This window comes from Muscardinus avellanarius (genome assembly GCF_963383645.1).
Source record: "Muscardinus avellanarius genome assembly, chromosome: 1".
Classification (NCBI taxonomy): domain Eukaryota; kingdom Metazoa; phylum Chordata; class Mammalia; order Rodentia; family Gliridae; genus Muscardinus; species Muscardinus avellanarius.
This window is the reverse complement of record NC_137786.1, coordinates 124,723,330-124,746,533: the sequence shown is the minus strand read 5'-3', so window position 1 is coordinate 124,746,533 and position 23,204 is coordinate 124,723,330. Positions and strand designations below refer to the sequence as shown.

The 23,204-nt window shown below is 41.9% G+C and overlaps 2 protein-coding genes across 2 annotated transcripts; both read left to right on the top strand.

Annotated features, from left to right (window-relative positions):
• Positions 1–2,575: 2,575 nt before the first annotated feature.
• LOC308271870 (olfactory receptor 8B12-like) lies at positions 2,576–3,511 on the top strand (the record flags this gene model as incomplete). The annotated part of the gene is made up of 1 exon (XM_080708502.1): positions 2,576–3,511. The coding sequence occupies one exon, from the start codon at positions 2,576–2,578 to the stop codon at positions 3,509–3,511; it is 936 nt and encodes a 311-aa protein (XP_080564628.1).
• Positions 3,512–22,065: 18,554 nt separating this feature from the next.
• On the top strand, positions 22,066–23,001 carry LOC308271887 (olfactory receptor 8B12-like; the record flags this gene model as incomplete). Its single annotated transcript, XM_080708527.1, has 1 exon — positions 22,066–23,001. One exon carries the CDS (start codon positions 22,066–22,068, stop codon positions 22,999–23,001), a length of 936 nt encoding a protein of 311 aa, XP_080564653.1.
• Between the last annotated feature and the right edge of the window lie 203 nt (positions 23,002–23,204).

Below are 23,204 nucleotides of genomic sequence, written 5' to 3'. Positions count from 1 at the left end.
TTCCAATGTTTCCAAATAGCTGCTTTATGTATATTTTTTCTAGCCTTATAGTTGTTTGTGTACTCACAATAATATAAGAGTGAGTGCAGTGGCATCCTCTCCACTACATGTGAAGATCTGAAGTTTGATGACACACATTTTCATTACTTGTGCTGCTCATCAAAGTCAGGCAGGTCAAATGGGTTCATGGGCCAGGAGAAATTGGAAGTGTAGAGACAAACTAGATCTCTGACCTTAGGCGAGTGGCTTTACTGCTTTGGAACTCCACGGAGTCTTTGTAAGAAGAGAGCGAATGTTAGCTCTATAAATCCATATGTTTCTGGCATTGGAAGTACTTAGAAAGATTAAAAAATAGTGACCAAATTCCTACCTGAAGACATTCTGTCCCAGAAGATCTGAGTCTGCCCTCCATTTTTTTCAGTAATCATTTTAGATGATTGTGATGTTCATCTGGGTTTGGGTAACACCGGAGGAGATAATCTAAGTGTTTTCAGATAAAACAATCTTACAAATTTTGGGTTTAATGTTAAAGATAATAAATAAAACCCTGAACATTCAAGACATAGGATAGGTAATTTTTCTCAAGGAAGAGGTTGGAGGTGGGGAGTAGAAGAAAGAAAAAAACCAAACAAAAACAAAAGCAAACCAAAGATGCAGTTTGGAGAAGAGCTTAAACAAAGTAGGTGAGAAGAAGCAATGGTCAAAAGAAATTTTGAATATTTACTGATTTAGAGAAAGACTGGCCTTGCAGAGGTAGAGATTGAGAGTAGTTACCCATGAAGAATTCTTTGTTACAGTGAAATTTAACAATCTATGGGAAGTCAGGGAGAGTAATCAGAATTCTTGTTGAGTCTGGGAATATTGTGACTCTTAGGATGAACTGAAATATGAATAAATAAATCAATATACTATTGTAAGCCACAATAGTCCTTTGTTAAAATTTCCTAGCTCGTATTACTTCATTTTTAAAAACTAAGTTGTTGAGATATCTATTTGTTGTTTTCAAAGGAGTCAGATTCAAGATGTCAAGGACTCTGATTTTTGGAATTCGGTGGGTCTCATCAGGAGGTAGTTTAGGGGTTCAGGTCAAGGGCTCACAGTCAAACAGAGTGTAGGCAGAAATACATCGTCTCAGTGGGCAGCTCACCTCTGGGTATCGTTATCATGCGGAATTAATTGGATCAATTTGTAGAGTGCTTTAGGTCTCCATAGATATAGAGCATTATAATGACTCTATAACTGAAATATTATTGGGCATTGAAGATACAGTAATGGAAATCATCTTTTTCCACAGTAATTTTTCAGTGATACTACTGGAGAAATGTCAGTTGAAAGAAGAATTTTTCCTAAAAGCCAAATCAAGCAATTTCTAGGGATAAACAAATCCTTCTTCTTCCTAGGGAGGGTAGTCTCTAAGGAAAAAGTCTTGAGGGATTCTCTGTTTTAATAATAAGGTCATGGGATGAAAAATCAAGGCTTAGACTCTATTTTCCTGTTACCTACAGGTCAGGAACAGGTGCCTTGTCCTTCCTGGAAGCTGGAGGGGATTTTGGGAAAATTAACAATTGTAAGTCATGTTGTTTGGTGCATAAAGAGTTAGGAGAGGTTCTGATGCTTTGAAGTGGGCTTGGAGGACAGGGCTCTGAGCTCCAAGCTGCCATTCCCTGTTCACCAAGTCTTTACCTCCCCAGGACAATTTGGATGGAGACAGCAGGGCATAGCTTTATGAAGAAGGGGAGCTCCTGCTGACTCTGATCAGTCACACAACATGGTTACCAGCACAAACTGTGAGTCAGACTCTGCAGGTTTTCCTGGCAGAAGCTCGACAGTTTAGTGGCTTTGGGCTAGTCACTTAATCTGAGTGTCTCATCTGTAACACAAAGAAAATAATGTTGTCCCAAAGTTCTTAGAGTACAACCTTTCTCTGTATCTCCTAAATAAAAACGTGTTAGTTAAAAAATTATTATTAAACATGCAGCCATTTGGTTGAAGAGACCTTAAGAAAAAACTCCACCACTAACTATATAGGAGCTCATTTTAAATTAAACAAACTTAAATATAAATTAAAACTAAATTTAAATTAAAGTAAGATTTAAAAAATGCTGAATAAGAACCCCAATGAAAGGTACACCACAACTTGGCCTACGTGATCTTGTAGCCCTGACCTGGAGCCATGGTGGCTTGTATTGTCAGGACTGCTCTCTTCCAGGGAAGAGGCCCAGATGTCAGCCATGGAGGCAGAGGTGGGAGGAGGAAGGGAATCGTGAAGAGTCTGACTCCAAGACCTAAAAGACATCACTGCCATTTGGTGCTCCTCTCTGCCTCAGTGCCAGCTCTCTTTCTGGAGGCCACGTTTAGCCTCATATGGGAATCTGAAGGCCAAAGCCACTTGCTACACCATTCATTACTTCCTGTAGCGAATGGTGAAAGCTTCCTACCAAAGTTCAAGTGTGTTTTCTGTAGATTGGTTTTCTGAGACTAGAGGAGGGATAAGGGAAGATGGCGGAGATGTTTCCTCTCTCCAAGTGGCAAGTCCTCTTGTTTTGTTCTTACAGACCTCCTTCCCAAGAGAAGAATGGCAGCCAAGAACTCCTCATGCATCACAGAGTTCATCCTCGCAGGCTTAACAGACCAGCCTGAGCTCCGGATCCCCCTCTTCTTCCTGTTCCTAGGTTTCTACCTGGTCACCGTGGTGGGGAACGTGAGCTTGATACTGCTGATAGTGCTGAACACTCACCTGCACACTCCCATGTACTTCTTTCTCTTCAACCTCTCCCTAATAGATTTCTGTTTCTCCAGTACCATCACCCCCAAAATGCTGGTGAGTTTTATCTCCAAAAAGAACATTATCTCCTACTCTGGGTGTTTGACTCAGCTCTTTTTCTTTTGTTTCTTTGTCATCTCGGAGTCTTTTGTCCTGTCTGCGATGGCCTATGACCGCTATGTCGCCATCTGTAACCCCCTGCTGTACACGGTCAGCATGTCTCCCCGAGTGTGTTTTCTGCTCTTGTTGGGTGTGTATGTGATGGGGTTCACTGGGGCCATGGCCCATACAGGGAGCATAATGAGCCTGACCTTCTGTGGGGACAACCTGGTCAATCATTTCATGTGTGACATCCTTCCCCTCCTTGAGCTGTCCTGTACTAGCACCCATGTGAATGAGCTGGTGGTCTTTGTTGTTGTGGCCATCGATATTGGGGTTCCTATTGTCACCATCCTTATTTCCTATGGGCTCATCCTCTCCAGCATTCTTCACGTTCATTCCACAGGTGGCAGATCCAAAGCCTTCAGCACCTGTGGCTCCCACATGATGGTGGTTTGTCTCTTCTTTGGTTCTGGGGCTTTCATGTATCTAAAACCACCTTCCACTTTGTCCCTTGAGCGAGGCAAAGTATCCTCTTTGTTCTACACCATTGTGGTGCCCATGTTAAACCCATTAATCTACAGCCTGAGGAATAAGGATGTCAAAGTTGCCCTGAGGAAAACCTTGGGCAAGAATATATTATTTTAAGAAGGGAGCAGTAGTTTAACAAGGAGACAGTGGGGAATCAACTTAACAGAGGAGTCAAATCTCCTTCTAATCCTTACATTTAGTGAGTCCCTTTGTACGTCTATTCTCTGTGACCCTTGCTGTACTTCAACTATTCCAGGATGTCTTTTTTTAATCATTTTTACAATAATATTTGCTTCATTTGAATAAGTCTTAAAATCATTTAATATAGCCTCCCCATTTAATAGAGGTTGCAGGCACAGAAATATACTGTTACTCACGAACACAAAACTATCTGATGCCACTCTTGAGACTTGAATCCAGGCTTGAAATTCCAGTGGGCTGTTTCTTTTTCTTTATCCAGGTGCTCTTGCTTCATTTGCTGCCTCTGAAGATTTTATTTTAAAAGTATTATAACATATTCAAATCTTTTTTTTTTTTTTTGGTGGTACTGGGGTTCCTGGAAGCTCTTCTACCTCCGGGCTACACTCCCAGACCTATTTTTTAAATTTTCATTTTGGAAACAGGGTCTCCTAAACCAGCGCGCGCGGCTGGCTTCGAACCTGCATGATCCTCCTGTCTCTGCCTACCAAGCGCGGGGATTACAAGCGTGCGCCACCACGCCCGGCACATATTCAAATCTTATTCTGTTTATGATAATATAATTTAACGCCTCAATATGTAAAATGTGAAAAAAATTAATTATTTTAATTTTTTGGTACCAGGGCTGGAATTCAGGGGCATTATGCCTCTGATATATACTTCCAGCCCTTATTACTTACAACCAAGGTTTTGCTAAGTTGCTGAGAGTCTCACTAAGTTGCTGAGGCTGACTTCAAGCCTCCAATTCTCCTGTCTTTGTCGCCAGGTACTGGGATTTAATGTGTGTGTGACACTATCCTGGGAGAAAATTACATTTTTTGACTGTGACTCAGTACAATTAATAAAGAATTTTTGGAACTACTTAGTTTTCAAGGCAGCTCCGAGCATATGCTTATTAAAAGAGACATTTTATTTGTGGTGAATTTTAAATACTAGCTAACCAATTAGAATCTTACATTTCTATTTTTATTCAACATTTTTAGTGGTCTACTAGACTGCATTTTATTTGAACTTCCACATTGCTGAAATGCTAGAAATATCAATTAAAAATTAATGAATGGATTTTATTCTTTTACTTTAAATTGCAAAAATGATTTCTTTTTTCTTATACTTTAAATCTATTTCTTTCTGCTGATTGAACTGTCACAGGAGAGGAAATATGAGTGAGGAGTAGCATTAAAAATAATCTGGGAAATCAATTAACTGTTCAAACTGGAAGCAGTTGCTTGAACAAAGTCTGGGTCATTTTGTCCAATTTTCCTTCCCATAATGTTGGCACACAGCACAAAGAAACACAAACTGTAAGAATTAGTGACTGTCCACTGCCAGTTGCCCTCATGCTTTGCCCAGGAGGCAGCCTATACTTTATGTGCACAGCCAGAGAGGTGCCATGTGTTTATGGCAGGCTGAACCTGATTGCTGTGGTAAAGGAGTTCCTATATGAGCTGAGCTCACAAACCCCTGCTCAGCACAGGTGTGTGCCTGCGGACAGAATGGTGGAAGGTGATGAGATTCTCTGTAGCTCCCAGTTAAGTCATGGAGAATCCCTGGGCTAATGTCGAGGACACCAGCTGCAGGGGAGATTGTAGCCATGTACTTGGTGGTGATGGTGGCTGTGGTACAAGCTTCACCATTTGGTTTGAGCCGAACGGGTGGCAATGCAGACTTCAAGGAAGGATTAGTGTTGTCATGTGGAGGACTTGAGAGAACAGGTATTTTTTTGTGACCAAAAGAGGCTACATCAAAGATCCATGCTGTCTTTATGAAGTTATGGAGGAGGTAAAGTTAATCTAAGGTAAAAAAATTCTGACTACTGTTGTCTTGAAAATTAAGATATGGAGATAGAAAAAGAGAAAATTTTCTGGAATGATAGAAATGTTAGAGATGTGTTTGCTTGTCAGAATTGCACAACTAAGAATTGTATGTTTCAATGTACATGAATTTTATCTAAAAAGAACTTAACCATCATCATCATTATCATCATCTTCATTATGGAGAGTAGAGTTATTGAGAAATAGATGCTATAAGATTGTTGAAAACAGTCAGACTGAGGCTGGTTGGGTTTGTATGGGTTGATTATACTCTTTCATTTTCTTTTCATAGTTTGAAAAGTTCCATAATCAAAGGTTGAACAAAGTCAACTGAAAATGGTCCAGAGACTGTATATATATGTTTTGGTGTTACTGGTGGTAGCACCCAGGGGCTTTCTACCTCCGGGCTACACTCCCAGATCTATTTTATATTTTATTTAGACACAGGGTCTCCCTAAGTTGCTGAGAGCCTCACTAAGTAGCTGAGGCTGGCTTTGAACCTGTGTGATCCTCCTGTCTCAGCCTCCCAAGTGCGGGGATTTCAAGTGTGCGCCCCCACACCCAGCTTAGGAAACAATATTTTTAATACATGCATGACAAAGTTCTTCTATCCAGGCTCAATAATGAGGAAATAAAACAACTAAATAGGCACTATGTAGTCAACTAAGAAGATATATAAATGGCCAGTAAGAATATGAAAGCAGCCGGGCGTTGTGGCACACTCTTGTAATCCCCACGCTAGGGAGGCTGAGACAGGGAGTATCCCACAGATTCGAAGCCAGCCTCAGCTACTTAGTGAGGCTATCAGCAACTAAGTGAGACCCTGTTTCTGAATAAAAACATAAAATAGGTCTAGGAGTATAGCCTAGAGGTAGAAGGCCTCTGGGTTCCACCCCCAGTACCACCAAAAAAAAAAATATATATATATATATATATATGAAAGCAGCATTGGTAGCATTATGAATCAAGAGGGAGTGGGGAGGAAAAGAGGTCGGAAGAGGAGTAGGGATAAATGAGTGATGTGTGCATGTATTCCTCTACCATCTTGTACCCCATTAAAATGTACAACTACAATACATCAATAAAAATATTAAAAAAGAGAACATGGAAATATAAATAAAAACCACTATGCTACTACATACCCCAAAGAATGGCTAAATTAAAATACTTACAATACAAAGTGTTAATGAGTAACTGGGGTTCACACTTATTGAAAGTTTAAGATGGTAGAGCCATTTTGGAAAACACTTCCTCTGACTTTATAACACTGTACATTCAGCCGGGTGTGGTGGCACACGCTTGTAATCTCAGCATTCGGGAGGCTGAGTCCAGAGGATCACAGTTTGTGGATAGACTCAGCTACTTAGTGAGGCCCTCTGAAACTCAGTGAGACCCGGTTTCAAAATGAATAATAAAAAATAGGGCTGAGGTTGTAGCTTGGAGGTTGAATGTCCCTGGGTTCCATCCTCAGACCTGCAACAAACAAACAAACAAATAAACAAACAACTGCACATTCTGTATGATGTAGAAAATCTACTCTAGGTATTTACCAGAGTGGAATGAAAGCATAAAGACACAAAAGACTTGTGCATGTATATTAACTAGTCAGTTTTATTGATGCATATTAATTTGACAGAATTTTGGGTTGTACTGTGACAGACTACTATATACATAAAACATAATTTTATCAATTTCTTCTTCAAAACCACACCATACCCCTCCCTTTTTGGATCTTTTTTTTCTACTTTAATAGATATTTTCCACTCTCATGGCTTTTTTTTCACCTGTTTTCATACAATACTTTCATGCAATACTTTCCTGTCTGAGTCTGACCAATTTTGCTCAAAATGATTGTCTCTAATTTGACTTGTTTTCTTGTAAGTGACATAACTTTGTTCTTCTCTATGGCTAAATATAAGTCCATTGTATGTATATATCACATTTTCTTTACTCTCTGTTGATAGACACCTAGGCTGACTGCATAATGTGGCTGTTGTGAATTGTGGCGCTATAAACATGGGTATAATAGTTGTATCATGTGATAGTTCTAATTTTATCATAGTAGTGTTGTTTATAGCAGTTCTAAACTGTAAATGGTCTAAATTTCCTCAGCTTTTGAGTGAGTAAATAAATTGTGGTATAATCATGTGATTAGTACTCAACAATAAAAAGGACTTAACTAGTGATAGACCCATGAGTGAATATCAACATGGATGAATCTGAGACTTTTATGCTGAGTGAAGGGAAATTGGCACAAAAGAGTATAAACTGGAGAAAATTCATATAAAATTTGAAAACAATTATTTTTCTAAATGACTAGGGATGTAGCAATGGGGGACCATTATCTAATTTAGAGAAAATAAATGTTGCCGTCTAGCTAAGTCATTTGTTTTCAAAGTAGGAGATAGTGATCCTGTAACAAGGTTCTGTTATTATAACTCAAACTCTATCAATCATTTGCTGAAGCAGAATGGTTCAGGACAGGACATATATTTGTGAGAACTGTGCATTCCTCAGGTATAAGGCCTGAGGAATGCCTCCAAACACATAAACAGCCCAATTATTGTGTTACTTAAAGAGAATATTTGAAATAAATATAAAAAAAAAACATTTGAAAACAGGCAAAAACAAAACATGATACTGAAATAAGGCAGCTGTTGTCCAGGACTGAGGGTGGGGATTATTCATTAAATCAGGAATTTTTGTGAGGCTATTAAAATATAAAATATATGATTAAGTGGTGGTTGCATGGACAAATATATTTTCAGAAATTAATAAACTATACACAAAAATGAGGTTTACTTTTGTGTTTCCATTATGTCTCATAAATTAGATTTAAGAATTCATATACAACTGATAAAGGGGCAAGTTCAAGACACCTAGCAATCAATTGTTGAAGCCCAACATAACTTATAACCAAAGAAATATGATTTAAAATAATGTGATGGGATTTTAAGCATCAGATTAGTTCATTTTGTTAGGAGATTGTTAGAAAAGACATGTTCATATACTGGTAGGAGTATATGGCTTTCATGGGAATGCATTAGCAATATTTTTTTTGAAAATTTTTATTGGTGTATTGTAGTCATACATCTTAATGGGGGGCAAGATGGTGGGGCCATACATAACTCCACACCCAATTAGCCCTTTCCCAATTTCCACCCATTCATCACCCAATTAGCCCTTACCCAATTCCTGCCCTATTCCTTCCCACTCCCTCCATCTCATGTTGGCTTAGTGATTGACATTGATATGTTTGTTAACATACATCATGTGCATCAGAGAATTTCTCTCTTCCCCCTCCCATCCTCTCAGTTAGGTTGCCTTATTTGCTTCTCTATATTTCTCCTTCATCTAGAGTTCCTCCTATGATAGAGACTAATATCTAGAATATACAGAGAACTCAAGAAACTCAGCACTAAGAAAACAAATAATTCAATAAAAAATTAGCTGTATTCTTAAAGAGCACATTGGTAGACTTAGCAATTTAATGGCTAGGAATTTCTTTCCAGAAAGTAACTGAAATAAGCAAAATAAGAGAGACACAGAACAAATCCTGTATGATCTCATTCATGTGTGGAATTTAAAAATGTTGATCTTAGAAAAGGAAAGAGTAGAAGAACTTTTATCAAAGGCTGGGGAGGGAATGGGGGAATGGGTGGAGAGGGTCTGGTCAGTGGCAATGAAGTTACAGAAAGATAAGAGAAATCAGTTCTGGTGTTCTGTTGCATAGTAGAATGATTATAGCTAATAATAACAAATAGAGTATTTCAAAACTGGTAGAAGAGAATATTTTTTTTTTTTTGGTGGCACTGGGGAAGGAACCCAGGTTCTTTTCCAACTCTGGGCTATACTAACAGACCTATTTTATAATTTATTTGGAAACAGAGTCTCACTAAGTTGCTGAGAGCCCCACTAAGTAGTTGAGGCTGGCTTGGAACCTGTGCAATCCTCCTGTCTCATCCTCCCAAGTGCTGGGATTACAAGTGTGAGCCATTATGCCCAGCTAGAAGAGAAGATTTTTAATGTTCTAGTTATAATGAAATAATAATTGTTAGAGGTGATAGATTTGCTAATTATTTTGAATTGATCACAGACCTTATAAATATAGTGTAACATCACACTGTACCCTATAAATTGTACAGTGTATGATTATTACATGTCAATTAAAATGAAATAAAATAAAAAAGGAAAAATGGCAACTTTCCAGATTTGTACACTATTCTCAGCAGTGTTTATGGTAGTAAAGATTTGATATAATAAAATGTTAAACAAATAAAAATTGACTAATAAAAATGATGTTCCTATTGAAGGCTGTCATGAAACCTTTAAGAAAAATATTGTTCATGTTTTTTCATTGATGTGAAAAGATGACACTATTATATAGCTTAAAAATACTTCAACGTAACCCATAAAATGTATCATCAAGCAATATGCATGCAAATCAAAATAGTGGTAATTTATGGGTGGTAGGATATGGATGGTTTGTATTTTCTGTTTTGTATATATGTTTTACTAGTAAAACTAAAAATTTTTAAAGAACAATGGAATAAATTTGCAAATTGTTTATTCATTGAGTTGGTTTTTAGTACATTGGCTTGTTGGTGTATTAATTCTCAGCAAACTGAATTTCAGGGAGCTAAACTTACTGCTTTAAAAGTTAGAGTCAGGACTTCCGGGAAGATGGCGACCGAGAAAAACAGCATTTAGGAATCCTGCTAAAACTCGATCTCTATTGCCACAAAATCAGTGCTTTTCATAGCCAGAAAACACTAGCAACAGATAAATAAAAAAAAAATGTAATCACAAGGGACAGAGAAAAAAAGAGTAAAAGAACAACCTGAGACCAGAAAAGAAATCAAGCCCGCAATGTGGCGGCGGAGCCATGCCGGCACCATCTTCCCTCACAGCACCAGGCTCCAGAGAGGAAAGGTAAACAAGGAGCTAAAGTGAGCAGCTGCAGATCATTCGGGTGTAATTCAGCAGTTCTTTCAGTGCAAAGAATGCCTAAAACTACCAGTGGCCAAGCTCATCATGCCTTCCAGGGACTCAGAACAGAGCTCAGAATGAGAAAAGAAATACTCCAGCCTCACGGCTGAGGGCATGGCAGCAGTGCCATATTGCCAGCAGCGCCAGCCTCATGGCCAAGGGTATGGTAGTGGTGCCATATTGATAGCAGCTCCAGCCTCATGGCTGAGGGTGTGACAGTGGCACCATATTGCCAAAACCACCAGCCTCAAAGCCGAGGGCGTGACAGTGGTGCCATATTGCCAGCAGTGACAGCGAGTTCACCATATCCCATGACAGCTCCTGATCAGCCTGCACAATTACCGTGAGTGAAATTGTGGCCTCTAAAGGAGAAATCCCTGTACTGCACTCCCAAGTACTTGCAGAGCTTTGATAATCTCCTTGGGTCTGAGATTTTGCAATCCAACCCAGTGAAGGAGTAGTGGTGGCAGAGATACCACACTCTTGTCACAGCTCCCCATGGGAAAACTCCCAGCCCGGCACCCCCACAATCTCACACAGCCTTGATTAACTCCCTGGGTCTGAGACTTTGCAATACAACCCAGTAAAGGAGTAGTGGTGGCTGAGATTACACAGACTCAAGATACAGAGCACCCAAGTGAAGTCATAGTGACCCAGGGAAGGCACAAAATTCTGAAATCATGGAAAAGAGGAACAACAATAGAGCGATGAATGCCCACAACCCCATATTATCAGAACCTGATAACACAGAAATTCAGAGATCTCCAGAAGGTCAAATCAGGAATATAACTGTAGAAATAATACAGGACCTTCGAAAAGAATTTAGAGAGAGTCCAAAAGAAATAAAGAATGCAATTATTGAGATAAAGGCATCAATTCAAAGTATAAACAATCGATTAGACCACATGGAGAATAGAATCTTGCTCCTAGAAGATGATCACTCCAAAAATGAATGCATAATTTATAACTTAGGAAAAAAAATCAGAGAGTAGGAATCTGACACTGAAGAAATATGGGCCCATTTTAAGAGTGCTAACCTAAGAATAATCGGAATAGAGGAGGGAAAAGAAGGTGAAACCAAAGGGATCAATAATCTCTTCAAAGAAATAATAGCAGAAAAATTTCCAAACATAGAGCAAGAGGTTGATACACAGGTCCAGGAAGCTTATAGAACTCCCTTTAGACAGGATCAGAGAAGAGGATCCCCATGCCACATAATTGTCAAAATGACCAATGTGGAAGCCAAGCAGAGAATCTTAAAGGCAACAAAAACAAAGGGCCAAGTCACATTCAGAGGCAAACCAATTAGAATCACTCCAGACTTCCAAAACCAAGTCATGAGAGCCAGAAGGGCTTGGAGTAACATATTCCAAACTCTGAAAGAAAACAACTTCCAGCTAAAAATTTCCTACCCAGAAAAACTATCTATAAAATTAGATGGGGAATTAAGAAGGTTCCATGACAAACAGAAACTGAAGGAATTTATGTCTTTAAAACCAACACTAGAGAAAATGCTCAAAGAGATTAACTACAAAGAAGAAATAGGTAATATACACCAGAACCAGAGAAACAAGATTTTCCATCCAGCAGACAACTAAGATTGGTTATCTTTGGAGATTCATTATTTATATTAGTCTTTTGCCTATTTCTAAATTGTATTGTTTGCTTTTGTTGTTGCTAATTTTTAGGATTTCTATTTAGAATATTAATATACCTTCAGATATAGCATTTGGAAATATTTTATCCCACTCTATCAGTAACTTTTAACTCTTGTTTACATTGTCTTTGGATGTACAATATTTTTTATTTTTTAGGACATTTATTTATTCTCTTGTTGCCTGTGCCTTTGAAATCATATCCAAGAAATCACTGCCAATTTTAATGTTGTGAAATTTTATGACCCAAGTTTTCTTCTAAAAGTTTATAGTCCTAAGATTTACATTTAGGTCTTTATCTGTTTGAGTTAATATTTGTATATGGTGTTAGGTAAGAGTCCAATTTTATTCTTTTTCGTGTAATTATTATTTTTCAACAATATTTAGTGAAAAGATTATTGTTTCCTTCACCAAATATTTTTGGAAAACTTGTCAAAAACAATGACCACATATGGAAGAATTTATTTTTAGGCTTTTTATTTTGCTCCACTGGTTTATATATCGGCCTTTATAGCACTACTACACTGTCTCAATTACTATAGCTTTATAAGGTTTGAAATCAGAAAATGTACATCTTCTAGCTTTGTTCTTTTTTGTGATTATTTTGGGTATTTAGAGTTTATATTTCATGTTAGGATAGATTTTTTCTGAAAAACAAATAAGTAAATGTATCATAGTTTCACTTTAAAAAAAAAAAGAAAAAAATATCCTCTGTTAAGAAATAAAGCAAAAAGAAATATTGACATGTTATCTCTAAGTCATCAAAAGCTTGATATCAGAAAATGAATCTGTTATGTGAGATTATCATTGTAATTTTGGATAAATTGCTATAATATTAGATGTTAACCACTAAGCCAAGCATGGGAAGGAGGGATGAGGAGGGAATGGGGAGGGTATTGGGAAAGGGCTAACTGGGCAATGTGTGCATGTATGTCTACACAAGTGTTTTATCACATTATGATGTATGAATACAGTGTGCCAATAAAAATATTTAAAAAAGGTTAGAATCAATTTGACTTTATTTTTAATGTAGGTGATTCAAAAGCTGGAAAAATATTATTAACATAGGGAAAATAAATTCCCTATGTCAAGGAATAAATTTCCCTGGCTCTCATAAGTTTTTTTTTTTTTTTTTTTTTTTTTTTTACTAAATTTACTATGTATTTATTTTTTTTCAGATCCAAATGGCAAGGACCCTGTTATAGACCTAGAATGTCCTCTGAAGAAGTGATGAATTGGTGCTTGGAACTGATGTAATTGAGTCATGAGGACTGTAATTTACAAGCAGGGTCCTTCCCTGCAGGGGCAGAACCCTAGAAAAGGAGGTGGAGACTCTGCTGGGAAATATTGATGTAAGCCTTAAAAATAGAGGCATTTCCTCTCCAGCAGCGGAGGGGCACACAGGTCTCCAGGAGCAGTTCAGCCTCTATCCCCGAGAAGACCACAATAAATCTGGCACCATGCACCCTGGTCTCTCTTGCCTCTTTACTGTGCCAACCTAACATCTGGTGTTGAAACCCAAGACAATCATTTTTTTATTTTTAATTTAATTAATAAAAATTAAAAAAAAAATTCCCTGCCACCGCATCTGCCGCAGCATGCTCTAGGCGGCCTTGTCGGAAACCTCAGCCTGAATCTGCCGGGGGCCCTTGGATCCTCTGGGACTGCTCCCACCTCGCCCGCTGCTCCAGGACTTCCACCGCCACCTCTGCCTGCCTAGACCGGAGACTGTAAGCCACTCTTTTCCAGCCCTGCGTTCTTCCTGAGAGCTGGTGGCCATCTTCCCCAGCCCCACACTCTCTTCCTGAGAGTCAGCAGCCATCTTCCCCGGCCCCGCACTCTCTTCCTGAGAGCTGGCAGTCATCTTCCCAGCCCTATGTTCTCTCTTAGAGCTGGTGGCCATCTTCCCCAGCCCTGTATTATCTCTGAGATCTGGCAGACATCTTCCCCAGCACCGCACTCTCTTCCTGAGAGCCAGTGGCCATCTTCCCTTGCCCCTCGCTCTGCCTGAGAGCTGGCAGCCATCTTCCCAGCTGTATGCACTCCCTGAGGGCTGGCAGCCAGCTTTCCCCACCACATGCTCTCCCTGAGAGCTGGCGGCTCTCTTCCCCAGCTGCAAACTCTCCCTGAGAGCCAGTGGCCATCTCACCACCCAGCCAAGTCCCGGAGGCCATCTTAAACCTCATCCAGCCCAAATTCCACCCAACAGCTCCACAGTGTGCCCCTGGCTCTGCAGCCTTTCAGTGCTTTGGTTCTAGTCTGCACTGGTGATAGCACTACATTGTGGTAAGCTTCCCCTTCCATAAACAAGCAGGTTCTGGCTTTTAGCCTCTTCTGGACTCAGGCTCATGGCTGTTAAACCCAAATATTTGGTGTCCAAGTTCTCTGGGGGTTTCCAGGCTGCCTACAGTTGTGTAAAGGGAATAGAGACGTCCTTCTCTAACACAACCACTTTGTTTCCAGAAGTTAGGCAGGATCTTGGGATGCCAAATTCCTGCTTTTATCCTCACCCCTTGACCAGTCTTGGGGGGAAGCCAGCCATTGAAAATAGACTCCCAATCCTCACTAGGCCATGTTCTGGTTAATCTCCAGACTCTAGGTTTATCCGGGGAACTGTGCCCCAAGTGGCTCATATTTTTCTGCATAAAAGTCTGGCCCACTTATGAGTTGGGTAATGGTTCTCGGTGGCCTGAGATGGATATGTTAGATCTTAAGATGTTGACTGATCTCAGTAACTTTTGCAAATGGGCAGGTAAATGGTCAGAGGTTCTGTATGTACAGGCTTTTCTGTTCATATGTTCTCTGCTCTTCCTTTTCAACCCTCCTGACTCTATTGCTTGATTCATGATGGCTGGGGATTCCCGCCAGCTGCAGCTGCCATCTTGGTCGCCACGTGATAGCTCACAGGTGCCACCTGCAGCTGCCATCTTGGTTGCCACATGATAGCTCACAGGTGCCACCTGGTGGCCTTTCTGGTCACAGGCCTGCTATTCTGCTAAATCAAGGTCGCCATTCTGTGATGACATGTGGATGCCGGAGTCTGACCCGGTTGTTTCAGGCCCCATTTCCTGATGACCCTGACCCACAAGATGTCTCCTTACCACTGCAGTCATCATCTTATTCCAGGGAAGCCTCCCATTCAAACCCACTCCTTTCTCCCCCATCTTTCTTCCTTAAGGGACCAACCCTTACCTCCCCCTCACCTACCCCTGTAGGTCACCCTACCCTTTCCAGAGGACCCCCCCCCCTTCTCTCTTGGCCTTGCCTTGTGAGGTGGCTGGTGGAGAAGGCATGGTCTGGGTCCATGTTCCTTTTTCCCTTCCTGACCTTGCTCAACTTCAAGAGACTGTGTTCTTTTTCTGCCAATCCCTCTGGTTTTATTAAGGAATTCCAACATATTGTACAAGCATATGATTTAACTTGGCGGTATCTTCATGTCATTTTAACCTCCTCTTTAACTCCAGACAAATGAGATCATATTCTTAAGGCTGCCAGGGAACAGGCCGATCAGGCTTACCTAACCAATCCACAGCTCCCTACTGGAACAGCTGCAGTTCCTTCTGAGGATCCCCACTGGGATTATAATGACAGGGGTGAGGGAATATAAAAGAAAAATCACATGATACTATGCCTTCAAGCTGAGTCCAGGGTAACTCTCCAGGTAGCAGGTAAGCCAATCTCCTTCTTGATTGATATATAACCTACCTACTCTGTTCTCCCTTCCTTCTCAGGACTTAGTTTCCCCTCCCAAATTGTGGTTCAGGGGATTGACGGCATGCTCTCTTGCCCACGTACCACAGGCCCCCTCTTATGTCATTTAGAGACCTGTATAGTTAACCATCCATTCCTGATTATCCCTTCATGTTCTATCCCCATTTTAGGTAGAGAATTTTTAACCAAAATTGGGGCTAAACTTTCATTTAGTTTTCCCACAGCTTCTGTTTCCTCTAATATACTTTTAATGGCTGTAGCTACAGTTGATGACTGGGAAGCCAAACCTTCCCTTCCAATAGATTTGGTTGACCCTATAGTATGGGGTACCAGCACCCCAGTTGTGGCAAACCACCACACCCTGGTCCAGATTGTCCTACGTGACCTCACTATTTTCCCTTCCCACTCCCAGTTTCCCATATCCCTCCTTCACTGATGTGGGCTTAAACCCATTATTTCTCATCTCTGGGCCCAGGGACTGCTTATCCCTTCTAATTAATTACCCTTATAATACCCCCATTCTCCCAGTTAAAAAGCCTAATGTGACTTATTGTTTAGTCCAGGATCTCCATTTAATTAATGGTGCAGTTGTCCCTAATCCCTTTACCCTCTTATCTCAGATTTCCCCCAAATACCACCTATTTTTCATTTCTCAACTTAAAGAATGTGTTTTATATAATTTCTCTACATCCTGACTCATACCCCCTTTTTGCCTCCACTTGGGAGGACTCTGATACCCAAGTTGCTCAACAACTAACCTCTACCATTCTCCCCCAGGGTTTTTGAGATAGCCCACACCTCTTTGGACAGGCTCTAGCACAGGACCTCCTCCAGTGACCCTTGGAGCCTAGTTCTCTGTTACAATATGTGAATCACCTTTTACTTTGTAGTCCCTCCCTGGAAGTGTCCAAATGGCACACCGCCATTCTCCTTAATTTCCTTAGAAGCAGGGGTTACAGGGTGGCCCCACATAAAGCCCAGTTATCAGTGCCTGAGGTACAGTATTTAGGCCTACATCTCACCCCAAACACCCAAGAATTAACTGTTGACCAGGTCAAGGCCTTGCAAGACTTGTAGCTACCCACCTCAGCATACGAGATTCAATCTTTCTTGGGTTTTGTGGGATTTTTCTGACATTGGATCCCCAACTTTGCCATTCTAGCTAAGCCATTACATGAGGCAATTAAGGAAACCCCGGTTGGCCCCCTCACTTCACCCTTGGTCATTCGCCGAGCCTTCCTGGTTCTCCAGGAAGCCCTTCTTAACCCCCCCCCCCCTTGACACTCCCCAATCCCACTAAGGCCTTCTTGTTATATACTGATGAGAGGCAAGGGATAGCTATAGGAGTGCTCACTCAACCCCTGGGACCAACCCAGGCACCAGTGGCCTATTTATCTAAACAGCTTGACCCTACCACTCATGGATGGCCACCTTGCCTCAGGCTGCATCAGCCACGCTCACAAAAGAGGCTCCTAAAATTTGTTTCTGGATGCCCCTGCAGGTTTTCCCCCCACATAGACTCCAGAATTTGCTCTCTCCTCAAGCACCCCCTCTTCTGTCACCTTCTCGCATTCAGGAACTTTATTTGTTGTTCATGGAACATCCAGATATTAAACTGTCTCATTCCCCAGCCCTTAACCTGGCCGCTCTTTTACCAGTGAGCCAGGGTTCAGGCCCTAATTTGTGTTCACCTAACGATGTTCACTCATGTGTTGATATATTTGAAGCTTTAGCTAAACCTCGGGTGGACCTCCATGACACCCCCCTTCTTAATCCAGATATTACTTATTTTGTTGATGGTAGCTCTTTTTCTGACTCCAGAGGTAAGAAAAGGGCAGCCTATGCAGTTGTCACCCTAACTCAAGTCATTGAGGCTGCCAGGTTACCGGATGGTACTACCTCTCAGAAGACTGAACTGATTGCCTAACTCAAGCTCTACACCTGGCAAAAAACAAGCGGGTAAACATATATATCGATTCTAAATATTCTTTTTTTTTTTTTTGGTGGTACTGGGGTTCCTGGAAGCCCTTCTACCTCCGGGCTACACTCCCAGACCTATTTTTACATTTTTATTTGGAAACAGGGTCTCCTAAGCCAACGCGAGTGGCTGGCTTCGAACCTGCATGATCCTCCTGTCTCTGCCTCCCAAGCATGGGGGTTACAAGCGTGCGCCACCACGCCCGGCTAAATATTCTTTTTTAATAGCACATTGCCATGCCTCAATTTGAAGAGAGAGGGGGGATTTCTCTCCATCATGAGTTCACCCGTTGTTAATGCCATCTTGATTAAGAAACTCCTAGATTCCCTTTCTTTACCATCTGAGCTGGCCATCATCAAATGTCAGGGCCTAGCCGGGTGTGGTGGTGCATGCTTGTAATCCCAGCATTTGGGAGGCTGAGACCGGAGGATCGCGGTTCACGGACAGCCTCAGCTACTTAGTGAGGCCCTCTGCAACTCAGTGAGACCTGGTTTCAAAATAAAGAATAAAAAATAGGGCAGGGGGTGTAGCTCAGAGGTTGAATGCCCCTGGGTTCCAATCCCAGACCCGCAAAAAAAATAATAAAATAAAATGTCAGGGCCACCAAGCAGAATCTTCCTTAGTGGCCAAAGGAAACAGTAAAGCTGATTATACAGCAAGACAGCTGACACAACAAGCTCAACCAAGCCCACCAGCCTCTGTACTATTTTTAACCCTCCTCTCAATGGCGCCTAATTACAGCCTGGCTGAACAAAAACACCTAATCAAACTTGGGGCGTCAAGCACAGGAGATGGTTGGCTCATGATACAGGATAAAATTGCTCTGCCTGAGGCTCAGGCCCCAAAGGTCATTAGCCTAATACAATTCCCTTCATGTGGGACCTATGGTGCTAAAGCATTTCCTAAGCCCTTTGTTTTATTCTTCTCTCCTGCAGCAGCTGATTAGTAAAGTCAGTGCCTCCTGTTCTACTTGCACTGCTGTGTCTCCCCAAGGAGGCCTTTGCCCCTCCTTTCCTACCCACCAAATGAGAGGACACTTGCCAGGACAGGACTGGCAAATTGACATCACCCATATGCCACCTCAAAAAAAACTTAAATATCTTCTTACCAAGGTTGGTACCCTAACAGGTTGGGTAGAGGCTTTTTCCTCAAAGGACGAGACAGCTAGCATGGTGGCTGATGTTCTATGCTCAAACATCATCCCTCAGTTTGGAGTCCCTAATTATTTACAGTCTGATAATGGACCAGCTTTTATTTCTAAGGTTACTCAACAGGTGGCACAAGCTTTTGGCATTTCATGGAAGCTTCACATACCATATCAACTGCAGTTGTCAAGAAAGGTAGAAAAAATGAATGGGATACTTAAAAACCATCTAACAAAACTCTCTCTAGAGCTGCAAGTATCATGGCCTGAACTGCTTCCACTAGCTCTGGCACATGTGAGGGCCAGCCCTCAAAGCCCCACCTTTATGAGCCCCTCTGAATTGCTATACGGTCAGCCTTTCCTGGTTAATTATGCTCTCCCTTTGGATCCCCCTCCTTTGTCTTCCTATCTTCCTTACTTGTCTTTTCTCAGGCACCTTCTTAGGGAACATGCTGACCGGTATCTTCCCCAACCTGGGACTGAAAAAGCAGCTCCACACTGGCAGTCAATGCCTTATGCCAGGGGATCAAGTTCTCCTCAAGTCACTTCAACCAAAACATCTTCAACCATGGTGGACTGGGCCATTCACAGTGATCCTCACCACACCTACAGCAGCCAGACTGCTGGGGGACCCCAACTGGCATCATCTTACCTGGCTAAAATGGGTTCCATTACAGCAGTCCCATGACAGGTTCTCTTGCACAGTGTTGGGGACTACTAAGCTTTGTTTTTCTCAGCATAATTCTCTTTGATGTTTTATTTTAGCAGATCCACTTGTTCACATACTATGGTGCTCTCCCTCTTCGGATGCCATACTGTCATAACTCTTTTGCTAAAGTCTCCTCGAGCACACATCACCAAGCTGTCCAGGGTAACCTCTGACTAGTGCTGCAGCCATGCCCCCACCTGCCCACTTCTGGAGGGCCCGACCTCTCCCGGCTGAGGGGCACCCTTACGACACCCCTGACAGCAGGAAGTAGTTTAAGATCAAATCTCTGCGCATTATCACCAAAGGCCAGAATGACAAGTTGGGTCCCTCCCAGCAGGGGCGGAGCCCTAGAGAAGGAGGAGACTCTGCTGGGCGATATCGCAGATGGTATCTTGAGACTGGTGATGTAGCGAGAGGGGCAGTGTTCCCATCCGTAACCCCACCCACAAGACGTAAGCCTTAAGGAGAGGCATTTCCTCTCCAGTGGCAGAAGGACTCGCAGGTCTCCAGGGGCCATCCAGCCCCTATCCCTATCTTTCTGCGCACCGGGTCTCTCTCATCTTTTTACTGTGCAAACCTAACAGTAATCTCATCAGTAAATAAATCCATTGTGAGGGGTTTACTCTGTGGTAGCCTATGCAGGTGGGCTGTGGCTGGGGAAGTTGAGTCTCTGAGGGCGTGGCCTTAGGGACTGTGCTTGTGTCTGTGAGGACCCCTACTTTCTGACTCTCTTGCATCAGCCTCCAGGACGTGAGAGCAGAACCTTGACCTCTCCCTGTCTCTGCTTCCTGCGACCATGCCAGGAGCTTCAGACTCTGAACTCACGTGGGCTGAAATTGGAATATCCAAGACACTGTGAGCAAAGAAGGCTTTCTTCATCTAAATTGTATGCTCAGGTCTTTTGGATTATTTCAGTGACAATGTTGACAGACAGATTGCTGGTTTGTGGAATTCAGTAGGTCTCATTAGGAGATAGTTTAGGGGTTCAGGTCAGGGGCTCAGATTCAGACAGATCTAGGCTTGACTATGGACTCAGAAACACATCGTCTCAGTGGGCGGCTCACCTCTGGGTATCATTATCGTGAGGGATAAAATGGAAAGATTTGGGGAGTGTTTTAGATCTCCCTAGACACGGGTCATTATCATGGCTCTGTATCAAGCACATTACTGGGTATTGAAGACAGAAATGGAAATCATTTTTTCCCACAGTAATTTTAAGTTGAAAAAAGAATTTTCCCTAAAAGCCAATCAAGCAATTTCTAGGGATAAACAAATCCTTCTTCTTCCTTAGGGAGGGTAGTCTCTGAGGAAGAAGTCTTGAGGGATTCCCTGTTTTGATATTAACTTCATGAGACATGAGATGGGCAATCCAGCCTTGGACTTTCTATTTTTCGGTTACCCACAGGTCAGGAACAGGTGCCTTGTCCTTCCTGGAAGCTGGAGGGGATTTTGGGAAAATTAACAATTGTAAGTCATGTTGTTTGGTGCATAAAGAGTTAGGAGAGGTTCTGATGCTTTGAAGTGGGCTTGGAGGACAGGGCTCTGAGCTCCAAGCTGCCATTCCCTGTTCACCAAGTCTTTACCTCCCCAGGACAATTTGGATGGAGACAGCAGGGCATAGCTTTATGAAGAAGGGGAGCTCCTGCTGACTCTGATCAGTCACATAACATGGTTACCAGCACAAACTGTGAGTCAGACTGTGCAGGTTTTCCTGGTAGAAGCTCAACAGTTTAGTGACTTTGGGCTAGTCACTTAATCTGAGTGTCTCATCTGTAACACAAAGAAAATAATGTTGTCCCAAAGTTCTTAGAGTACAACCTTTCTCTGTATCTCCTAAATAAAAACGTGTTAGTTAAAAAATTATTATTAAACATGCAGCCATTTGGTTGAAGAGACCTTAAGAAAAAACTCCACCACTAACTATATAGGAGCTCATTTTAAATTAAACAAACTTAAATATAAATTAAAACTAAATTTAAATTAAAGTAAGATTTAAAAAATGCTGAATAAGAACCCCAATGAAAGGTACACCACAACTTGGCCTACGTGATCTTGTAGCCCTGACCTGGAGCCATGGTGGCTTGTATCTGTCAGGACTGCTCTCTTCCAGGGAAGAGGCCCAGATGTCAGCCATGGAGGCAGAGGTGGGAGGAGGAAGAGAATCGTGAAGAGTCTGACTCCAAGACCTAAAAGACATCACTGCCATTTGGTGATCCTCTCTGCCTCAGTGCCAGCTCTCTTTCTGGAGGCCACGTTTAGCCTCATATGGGAATCTGAAGGCCAAAGCCACTTGCTACACCATTCATTACTTCCTGTAGCGAATGGTGAAAGCTTCCTACCAAAGTTCAAGTGTGTTTTCTGTAGATTGGTTTTCTGAGACTAGAGGAGGGATAAGGGAAGATGGCGGAGATGTTTCCTCTCTCCAAGTGGCAAGTCCTCTTGTTTTGTTCTTACAGACCTCCTTCCCAAGAGAAGAATGGCAGCCAAGAACTCCTCATGCATCACAGAGTTCATCCTCGCAGGCTTAACAGACCAGCCTGAGCTCCGGATCCCCCTCTTCTTCCTGTTCCTAGGTTTCTACCTGGTCACCGTGGTGGGGAACGTGAGCTTGATACTGCTGATAGTGCTGAACACTCACCTGCACACTCCCATGTACTTCTTTCTCTTCAACCTCTCCCTAATAGATTTCTGTTTCTCCAGTACCATCACCCCCAAAATGCTGGTGAGTTTTTTCTCCAAGAAGAACATCATCTCCTACTCTGGGTGTTTGACTCAGCTCTTTTTCTTTTGTTTCTTTGTCATCTCGGAGTCTTTTGTCCTGTCTGCGATGGCCTATGACCGCTATGTCGCCATCTGTAACCCCCTGCTGTACACAGTCCGCATGTCTCCCCGAGTGTGTTTTCTGCTCTTGTTGGGTGTGTATGTGATGGGGTTCACTGGGGCCATGACCCATACAGGGAGCATAATGAGCCTGACCTTCTGTGGAGACAACCTGGTCAATCATTTCATGTGTGACATCCTTCCCCTCCTTGAGCTGTCCTGTACTAGCACCCATGTGAATGAGCTGGTGGTCTTTGTTGTTGTGGCTATTGGCATTGGGGTTCCCATTATTACTGTCCTTACTTCCTATGGGTTCATCCTCTCCAGCATTCTTCACATTCATTCCACAGGTGGCAGATCCAAAGCCTTCAGCACCTGTGGCTCCCACATGATGGTGGTTTCTCTTTTCTATGGTTCTGGGGCTTTCATGTATCTAAAACCACCTTCCACTTTGTCCCTTGAGCGAGGCAAAGTATCCTCCTTGTTCTACACCATTGTGGTGTCATTGTTAAATCCATTAATCTACAGCCTGAGGAATAAGGATGTCAAAGTTGCCCTGAGGAAAACCTTGGGCAAGAATATATTATTTTAAGAAGGGAGCAGTATTTAAACAAAAAGACACAAGAAAGTTAATTTAACAGAGGAGTCAAATCTCTTCCCAATCTTTACATGTTGTGAGTGCCTATGTAGGTCTATAATCTGTGACCCTTGCTCTACTTCAACTATTCCAGGATTTCTTTATTTTATCATTTTTACAATAATAAGTTGGTTAATCTTGTATAAGTCTTAAAATAA